The sequence below is a fragment of the Bison bison genome, unplaced genomic scaffold (assembly GCF_000754665.1).
Source record: "Bison bison bison isolate TAMUID 2011002044 unplaced genomic scaffold, Bison_UMD1.0 scf7180017864079, whole genome shotgun sequence".
Lineage (NCBI taxonomy): Eukaryota > Metazoa > Chordata > Mammalia > Artiodactyla > Bovidae > Bison > Bison bison.
The window spans coordinates 16,641-26,307 of record NW_011494651.1 but is presented as its reverse complement, the minus strand read 5'-3'; the positions used below and the strand labels follow the sequence as shown (position 1 = coordinate 26,307).

The 9,667-nt window shown below is 53.4% G+C and overlaps 1 protein-coding gene across 1 annotated transcript in view; it reads right to left on the bottom strand.

The window, feature by feature from the left end:
* Positions 1 to 266: 266 nt before the first annotated feature.
* Positions 267 to 9,667, bottom strand: part of PNPLA3 (patatin-like phospholipase domain containing 3) — a gene marked incomplete at its 5' end in the record, with an annotated part of 19,523 nt that continues 10,122 nt past the window's right edge. The window contains 4 exons of the mRNA XM_010837623.1: positions 267 to 871; positions 2,392 to 2,496; positions 4,376 to 4,508; positions 6,432 to 6,626. Coding sequence (XP_010835925.1) covers positions 742 to 871; positions 2,392 to 2,496; positions 4,376 to 4,508; positions 6,432 to 6,626 — 563 coding nt within the window. The remainder of the gene's footprint in view (positions 872 to 2,391; positions 2,497 to 4,375; positions 4,509 to 6,431; positions 6,627 to 9,667) is intronic.

Genomic DNA, 9,667 nt, shown 5'->3' with positions numbered 1-9,667 from the left:
AGCTATCCTTATTACAGCCTCTTTTCTTCACTGAATTTCCTACTGAGCTATCCTCATTCTATTACTCTTTATATCCTTAATTAACGTTTAATTAAGCAGTTGTTTCCTGATCTTCGCCTACGCCGTCTCTCCTTCGAATACCCTGGATCAGCCGGGGCTGGACCCCGGCACATTCCAGTATTCTTGCCTGGAGAATCCAGGGACAGAGGAGCCTAGTGGGCTGCCGTCTATGGGGTCACACAGAGTCGGACACGACCGAAGCGACTTAGCAGCAGCAGCAGCAGAAAGATGTACCAGAGTTCATATAAGTTACCACCTCGGAATGCCCCCTGAAACCAGGGGTGTCCTTGGGAGGATGGCACCCCACCTCGCCCGACACTGGCTGCTTTCTCTATGGAGAGATGGGACCACAGTCCTTCCCCCCAACCACTGTGACTGCACAAAGGGCAGCCCAGCTCCCCGCCACAACGTCCCCGATCCAAACACCAGTCACCCTAGGAACCTGCCCTGGGGCAGCTGAGAGGGTGAGGAGTCAGCCACAGATGCCCCCATGCCGGGCTCCCTTGTGCAGTTTCCCAACCGAGCCAATGATACTTAGAGACTCATATCCTGGATATGCTTAAGCTCTGCACCCACCGCGCACACCAAGAGTAGCTTCCTAGCTTTTTGTTAGAAAGATTGCCTTTGGTTTCAGGACACTACAAACTCAGCACACAGGTCATTCTGCGTACATCATAGGTGTCAGCTCTGGCCTCTGCGGGACGTCCACAGGGTGCGTGTCCAGGTCCTCGGAGGAGCAGAGAGCCCAGCGACGCCCACAGTGTCCTGGTTTGTGGAGGAAGGCCGTTGGCTGCTTGCTGGGATTTGGGATCTGAAACAAACGAAGAATTCTGACTCAGCTGCCGACCTGCCGCTCTGGTCTGCAGTGTCTGTGGGGATGCGGGAGGGGGGACATTGTCACACGGTCTGGGGTGTGCAGGGTGGCCCAGCCCAAGTTCACCACCTCCTCAGATCCCCCATCCCCGTGCTGGGCTGACATCACCATCCCAGGCCTCCAAACCTGTGGCCCTCCCAGCCACCTGGACACCTCCCACTGGACGTGCACAGGCCCGGAGGAGCCCATCAGTTACCCCCACGCACATCAGCTCACCCGCCAGGGTGGCCCTCTGCAGCCACACCACCATCCCCCCCCACCCCTGCTCCTGCCTGCCGACCAGCCTGGAGCTCAGGAGCGCCTCCCAGCTGCTATCATCCTTCTCACCTGGAGCCTACGAACAGCACTCAGCCCTGCAGTTTCTCTGGAGAGCAAGCCCTTCCCCTCGCTGGCCCAGTTCTGCCCTCTCTGGGGATCTGGCCTCCACAAGGCCACTGCTGTCCTTTTCCCCACACAAGCCAGACCCCTCCGTCCCTACTTTAAACCTTCCACGTCTGTTAATAGAAAACCTGGAGGGCTCATCTCCCAAGCACCTGCCATGTGTCAGGACTGAGCTGGGGGCCCCCAAAAGCCTCGCAGACACCTAATGGGGCAAGGAGGCTCACCCCCGGGGAACGGGGGAGGAAGCCGAGGTCCACGACTTTCAGGACAAAAGTCCCAGAATCCTGACGGGAACCAGGCCCTCCTTGCTCCTCATTAGTTTTCAGAATTCAGGAAGTGGTGGCAGCAGTACCTGGGTCGTGTTAACAGTGTGGGTGGCCGGGTTCCAGCCCAAGAGACCGGGATTCAGGGGGTCTAAGGTCAGACGGGAATTTGCATTAACAGATGGGCACACATTCACACACACACATTCACACACAGACACACACGCAGACACACACACAGAGGGGCCCTGCCCCTCTCTCCCTGCCTCACCCCCTGCCTGTGCTACCGGTACCCAGAGCCACTCCCTTTAGGCAAACCAATGCTACCTGTCCACTGGCCCTGCTCCTGCTCCATCAGCCAGCTCCTCCCTCCTCTGCCCTCAAAATGGGCTCAGTGGGGGACTTCCCCTGGCTGTCCAGTGGCTAAGACTCCATGACCCCAGCGTAAGGGGCCGGAGTTCAATCCCTGGTCAGGGAACTAGAGCCCACACGCGAGAACTCAAGATCCCACATGCTGAAAGTAGGACCTGGCCCAGCTAAATAAACAACTTTTTTTAAAATTACGCTCCATGGACACACCTCCCCGGGCTTCAGGACACCCTTTGCAGGGGAGTCTCGGTCACTAGCTTCCAGCAGGTACACTGGGACCTCTGATGGGCCCAGCTGCCTCCCGTAAGGCAGGGCCTCTGGCACCAGGGGACACGGTCCCTGCCCCCTCTCCGGGGCTTGATGACATACCTAGGATGGCGCGTGAGGCCTGAGCAGATGAGAGGGTGCTGGGTGGACCCCCAGACCCACAACCAAATCACTTACCTGGAAGCGGGGAGCAGACGCGCCATGGCTTGAGAACACACGTGGGAGGTGGCCGACCACAGCCACTGGATGTCGCCGGGCATGTCTGGAAGCCACGTCACCAGTCTGCAGGAAGGAAACGCAGACACGCACACCTCGTATGTGAGTGAAGAGGAGCCACAGCAGAAAGGACAAGAAGAAACCCACCCCGAAGGCAGACACCTGACGCCAGTACTGTCGTTCAGGTACTGCCAGGGTCACTTCTAACCCCAAGCTGATAAATGCCGCAAGGCAAACCCACCTAAAAGCCTAAAGCAAAATGAGGCCACTTTGGATTCAGGAAAGCTCAAGGGACTTACACGGAGATAAAAGGCCTGGGTCTTCCAAGAGCTCACTCCTCCGGGGCATCATGGACTCTGACACACAGCATCTTCTGGTTGAAACACCACCCCCTGCACCCACGTCGAAGGTACCTGGCCATACGGATGCCCGCTGTGCTCTACAGCCCGGAACCGCAACTACCGAAGCCCACGTGCCCGAGAGCCCGCGCTCAGCAACCAGAGAAGTCGCTGCAGTGGGAAGCCATGCCTGCACCTGGAGAGCAGCCCTCACTCACCGCAACTAGAGAAAAGCCCAAGCAGCGGTGAAGACCCAGCACACAAAAATAAATATTTTTTAAAAGTGAAACTGTTAGTTGCTCAGTCTGGTCTGACTCTCTGCAACCCCATGGACTGGAACCTCTGTCCGTGGGATTCTCCAAGCAAGAATACTGGAGTGGGTTTCCATTCCCTTCTCCAGGGGATCTTCCCAACCCAGGAATCAAATCTGAGTCTCATGCATTAAAAAAAGAAAGAAAGAAAAACTTACTGTATAGCACATGGAACTTTTGTGCCAGCCTGCTGGGGAGGGGGTATGGGGGAGAATGGATACGTGTATATGTATGGCTGAGTTCCTTCACTGTTCACCCAAAACTATCAGAACAGTGTTAATCGACTATACTCCTATAAACATGTTTTTGGTGTTAAAAATTTAAAAAAAAAAGGAAATGTCAAGGGACTTCCTGGTGGTCTAGTGGTAAAGAATCTGCCCTCCATTGCAGGGGACAAGGGTTCAATTCCTGGTCAGGGAACTAAGACCACACATGCCCCAGGGCAACTAAGCCCGCTCGCCACGACTAGAGAAGCCCACGTGCATCCTGGTCTGAAAACCAAGCACAAGCACAATAAACAAATAAAAGAAGTTATCAAAGCACTTTTCTAAAACAAAAGAAAAGGAAGAAAAACCTATGCCCGAGCAGCCAGCCCTCCTCCCAGGGCAAGGCAGGTGGCTGACTGGCAGGGCTGGGGAGTGATCTGGGAGGTCCAGCAGAGCCAGAGAACTGAGCCGGATTTTGAAGGATGGCTGGGACTTTTAGGGGCTTCCCTCATAGCTCAGTTGGTAAAGAATCCGCCCAGTTTGATCCCTGGTGGGGAAGATCCCCTGAAGAAGGGAAAGGCTACTCACTCCAGTATTCTTGGCCTGGAGAATTCCATGGACTGTATAGTCCATGGGGTCACAAAGAATCGGACATGACTGAGCAACCTTCACTTTCACTTTGGGACGTTTAGAAAGACAGACTGAAAGACATGCTGACTACGTTGCGAAAAGAAAATAAACACTAAAGAAAATCTGAAGAAAACGGAGGGAAAACCATGCCCGGGAATCTAGCAGCCACACAGCGTAGGCCTCGGGATCCTTCCAACACACAGGAATAAATCCCCCTCCCTCCCCAAAACGCAGACCTACAAGAAGCCACAAACCTGAGGGAGCAATGGGAAAGGAGCTGGGGTGGCCAGGGGCTCCCAACCAGGCACCTTTCCAGGGTGTTCCACGCAGACGGCGAGCTCCACCCAGATGTGCAAGGAGCCAGGCTCTGGGCTGAGCGCCCAGCGTGACTCCTCTCACTGAATCCTCACTCTACCTCCAAGCCCCGAGAGGAAGCCAGAAAGCCACGGAAAGCGTTCACCTCTGGACCACAGCGATGGCAGACTCCACGGGCAGCGTACAGGGCAGCATCACGTAGGACATGATCTTAACTGGTAAGAAGTTGCAAATCCTGTTTCTGTACCCATCTGGGTTTCTGACTGCCTTCCTCAGTGCTGAAAAACACAAGTTGGAGGTCTGTTTCCCACCAGCGTAAAAACCAAGCCACCTTCCCCAACTGGTGCCTGGAATTTCTATGAATCCTACCAATCCTGGCAGCTAAGCAATCAGAAAGTGAAAAAGTGAACGTGAAAGTTTCTCAGTCGTGCCCCACTCTTTGTGACCCCATGGACTGTAGCCTGCCGGGCTCCTCTGTTCATGGGATTCTCCAGGCCAGAATACTGGAATGGGTAGCTGTTCCCTTCTCCAGGGGATCTTCCCAACCCAGGGATCGAACCCAGGTCTCCCACATTGCAGGTGTGTCCTTGACCATCTGAGTCAGCAGGGAAGGAATCAGAAGCTATGACAATTGAGGTCAGATGTGGAATGTGCTTACACAGCCCTTGGATCACCGACAGGACACAGGATCCCTTTGAAAGAGTCTCCTTTAAACTGACTCCCTGCACAAGGGAATGGCAACCCACTCCAGTATTCTCGCCTGCAGAATTTCATGGACAGAGGCGTCTGCTGGGCTACAATCCAGACAGGGTCACAAAGAGTTGGACACGACTGAGCAGCTTTCACTACTACATTTTACTTCATTATTTTTAATTTATTGAATTTATTTGGCTGTGCTGGGTCTTAGCTGTGACATGTGGGATCCAGTTCCTGGACCAGGCATTGAACCTGGGCCCCGTGCTTTGAGAGCTGCACTGACGCTTAGGCACTGCACTGAGGCTTCCAGAATGGAAATCCCACTTCACTACCTCTTTAAATTACTTTTGGAGGCAGACACAATTGTCTCAAATCTCGCCAGCCCAGGCTTCATGAGCTTTTCTTTGCATCTGCAATTGGATTCCACTCTGCCACCTGGGACCCCTAGCCTTCTATTTTCCCCTTTGTGATGACCTCACCATGCCTCAGATCACAATAACCTGAGCAGCTGCTGGTCAGTGTGAATCCTAGGGCATTAGTACCTAAGGCAAGAAACGGCATCCCTTTCATCTTTGTTTTATTCAGCGGCTCAGTTGTGTCCGACTCTTTGTGACCCCTTGGACTGCAGCACGCCAGGCCTCCCTGTCCACTGCCAACTCCGGGAGCTTGCTCAGACTCATGTCCATCGAGTCGGTGATGCCATCCAACCATCTCATCCTCTGTCATCCCCTTCTCCTCCTGCCCTCTATCTTTCCCAGCATCAGGGTCTTTTCCAGTGAGTCAGCTCTTCACGTCAAGTGGCCACAATATTGGAGTTTCAGCTTCAGCGTCAGTCCTTCCAATGAGTATTCAGAACTGATCTCCTTTAGGATGGACTAGGTGGATCTCCTTGTAGTCCAAGGAGACTCTTAAGAGTCTTCTCCAACACCACAGTTCAAAAGCATCGATTCTTCCACGTTCAGCTTTCTTAACAGTCGCAACTCTTACATAAATACATAACTCCTGGAAAAACTATAGCCTTGGCTAGACGGAACAAAGACCCAGTGCAACCAAAAATGAATTAAATTAAACACACACACACACACACACACACACCCAGCTGCAATGTTATGTGCCAGCCTGGGTGGCAGGAGGGTTTGACAGAATGGATACCTGTATGGCTGAGTTCCTTCACTGTTCCCCTGAAAATATCAGGACACTGTAAATCAGTTCTACCCCAATATAAAATGTTTTTGGTGTTAAATAAATAAATAAAAACTCAGCTGGAGTTTGTTTTCCTCTGGCCATGACCAAACGGGAAAGGAGACAGAGCAAGGAGTCAGGGGGATAGGAGGTCCATGCGAGGAGCTGGGGGTCCCGACCGTCCTGCGCTGGTCGCTCTGCCCTGTTTCTCCCCGAGCAGCGGCTCGACCTTCCTCCACGGTGAAGATCGCCCTTCCTCCTCTGAAAGGGTCACCGACCACCACCTCCTCTGTGCTCCCCCTCCCCGCCCCCAGAGCCAATACCCATGCTGAGCTTGGGCGACTGGGTCTCCAGGACGCTCTCGTCCCAGGTCAGCATGCTGAGGTGCAAGTGGTCCAACAGCTCCACTGGCTTGGGCCCCGCCTCCCTGGGGGCCACACCCAGAAAAGGCTCCAGGCTCCCGGGCGCCAACTCTGCGGGGGCCGCGCTCAGGCACGGATGGGGCCCCTCACGGATGCCTGCGAAGGGCACGGAAACAAAACCCATCAGGCGATTTCAGGCAGCAGGGCCACTACCCACCCAGCCACCTGCCCACCCAGTTGGAGGAAGCTAACAGGCCTGTTATAGGTACGCTGCGTGGATCCACCTGGGAATAATCCACCTGGGATCCCCCCTGCTCCACCTCGAACAGGGACCACCACTCCTAACAGGGAGAGCGCAGTGTGGTCCTTTGAAGGGGACGGATGAGGCAGGCAGCTGGCTCTGTCACGCACCAGCCGTGTGGGCTCTAGAGCCACATGTGGATTCATGAGGTTCAGTGCCGGGAGCCGGTGAGGCATTCCACTCGTGACAAAGTTCATGAGGAAGGAGGCTCAGCATACGCAAAGGCGGGATCGAGCCTCAGGAGTCCGTCCGGATATTCTCGAGCATTTTCCCCCAAAAAACCAGAGTCTGCCTACTTTATTGCTTTGTGCTCTCATCTCTGATTTTACTGGGGGCTGTCCCCCACCACCATCTTGCTCTCTCTGTCAAAGAGTTAACTTACAGCTCCAATTAATAAAGTTCCTGGGCAATTAGGAGTGTTTAAATCCAAACCCCTCAGATGGCTCTCTAACTTGCCTGACAAGTTTACCCGGACTCCTACAGCTATGCATACGATTGTTTACAGTCTCCCAGCCTCAAGAGGCACGGGAAGCTTAAGATATTCAAATAGCTTAGAGCCTCTCAGAGAGTTAGAAACTGTCAGAATAAACTAGTAAAGGATTTCATTGATGAGCCAATGCTTGTTACCAAGTTTTCACATCCCCTGAATTGTATCCTTGAATGTGTATTAATTAATATAGTTGGTATGTAGAAAAAATAAGTAGTGGCCTTGGTGTTAGTAACTTTAGACCCTTAAGGTAATAAATTCTTTTCTTTGTTGTAAACCCATTACACATCCGCCCTATAGGAATGCAATTTTATCTTCGGAAGATGGAGCCAAACCTTAAAATAATTACTCTTAGAGAAAATAAGTCTTTGTTGATAAGTCCTTGTCAAGAGTCATAAAATGTTAATAGGCCTTCTGGCCAGATGATGTAAATCAGCTAAACCATTTGTATATGATAAATCTGCAGGAAAGAAACCCTGGTTTTTGATAAGAATCAAAGACTGCTGACTTTGCATCCCCTATTATCCTCTATGTGTAATTTAGGGTATAAAAGCCCCTGTTAAAAATAAAGCTATGGGCCTTGCTCACCAATGCTTGGTCTCCCCATGTCATTCTTTCCTTTAACTTCCGGCTGAAATCTCAATCTGGAGCGTGGATATCCTCTGCGACCACTTATTTGCCTGGGCTTCTAAGACCCACTCGAGAAGGTGTCTAAGGTGGGGCACCTTCCGCTATTCGAGAGGGCACCTGCGGCCTCCGTGGTCAGAGCTAACCTGGTGTCACGGGTTATATTGATTTTCCGCGTAAACCAAGCTACTCAGCCTCTTTTCTCCACTGAATTTTCCTACTGAGCTATCCTCATTCTATTACTCTTTATATCTCTAATTACCATTTGAACAGGTCGCCGACGCCATCTCCCCTTCGAACACCCTAGATCAGCCAGGGCTGGTCCTCGGCAGTTCAGAGGAAAGGATGATTCATAACAACTGAACCACTCGAGAAGCCCAGTGTTCCAGGCCCTGCACGACCCACGCAGCTGCTCCCAGCTGAACGCTGAGGAATCAGAAGCCAGAGAGGTGAAGGGATTTGCCTAAAGTCACACAGCCGACACGCAGCAGAGCGATATTCAAACCCAGGTCTGATATCAAAGATGGCACCCTTCCGTCACCCGACCTTGAGAAGAAGCCACAGGTTGGAGAGTCTGTGCTGGCCCTGCCCTGGGTGCCAGGGCTCAGGGGCTGATCCCCGTGGGTGATTGCTGCTCTCACGCTGCATAGGGACGGTGGGACCGGTAGACTTGGATGCCCACACCTCCCCGGGCTCACCTCTCGCTTCCAACCTCAGGTTAAAAGCCCAGGGGCTGTCCCTGCATGCCCCTCCCCTCACTCCCAACTACACCTCCCGCTTCGACTCCCTTGCATCTTTCCAGCCTCTGACAGACACACAGCTCAGCCTCTGGGGACTTATTCTCTCTGAGGAATGTGTCAGAGAATCTGTTTCCAAGGAACACCTGTCCCGCCCCCATGCATCCTCTGCTGAACCCCAAGGAAACCAGGGGGACCAAAGCAGAACCTGGCTTAGATCCTTAAACCCAAACCCAGCACCCATGCTGCAAGCGCCCAGCCCACGCCAGGATTTAGAATTACTAAGAATCAGTCGGCATCATTTACTCCAAAGTCCTCTTGCTACAGATGTGGAAACAGAGGCCCAGAGAGAGAAGGGGCTTGCCCAAAGTCACCTAGCAACTTCTAGAGGGTTCCTCATTGTCTTTTATTTCCAGGTGGCTCCCACATGCCAATCCCACTTCAGACCTGCTTTCTAGAACCTCGAACTCTGACATCACCATGCCTTCTGTGTACATGCCTGCTAAGTCGCTTCAGTCGTGTCCAACTCTGAGACCCTGTGGACTGTAGCCCGCCAGGCTCCTCTGTCCATGGAGTTTCTCAAGGCTAGAATACTGGAGAGGGTTGCCAGGCCCTCCTCCAGGGGGTCTTTCCGACCCACGGAACAAACCTGCGTCTCCCACGATTCTCGCGTTGGCCAGTGGGTTCTTTACCACGAGTGCCACCTGGGAAGGCCCAGTCCCTCTGCCAACCACCCAAATCTGTCCCAGGGCACCACACATGGGGCTCTCGAGCTTTCCTGCAGGACCCGCACCCTCCCAAGGGCCCAAACTGTGAGCACCACCCTCTGCTCCGGTCCCAGCCACAGAAGCCAAGGGCAGGACTTCATCCCCGAGTCCTCCTCCTCGGCAATCTCTGGTGGGTCGTCTCCAAGTCCTGTCCCCTCTGGCCCCTTCCACCTTGCTGCCGTGACCCCAGCCAAACCCATGGTGGCCACCTTGACCGGGGATGTTGGCCTCACCCTCTCTGTACTGCAGCCAGGGGCCCTGGCAGAGCTCCCTCTGCC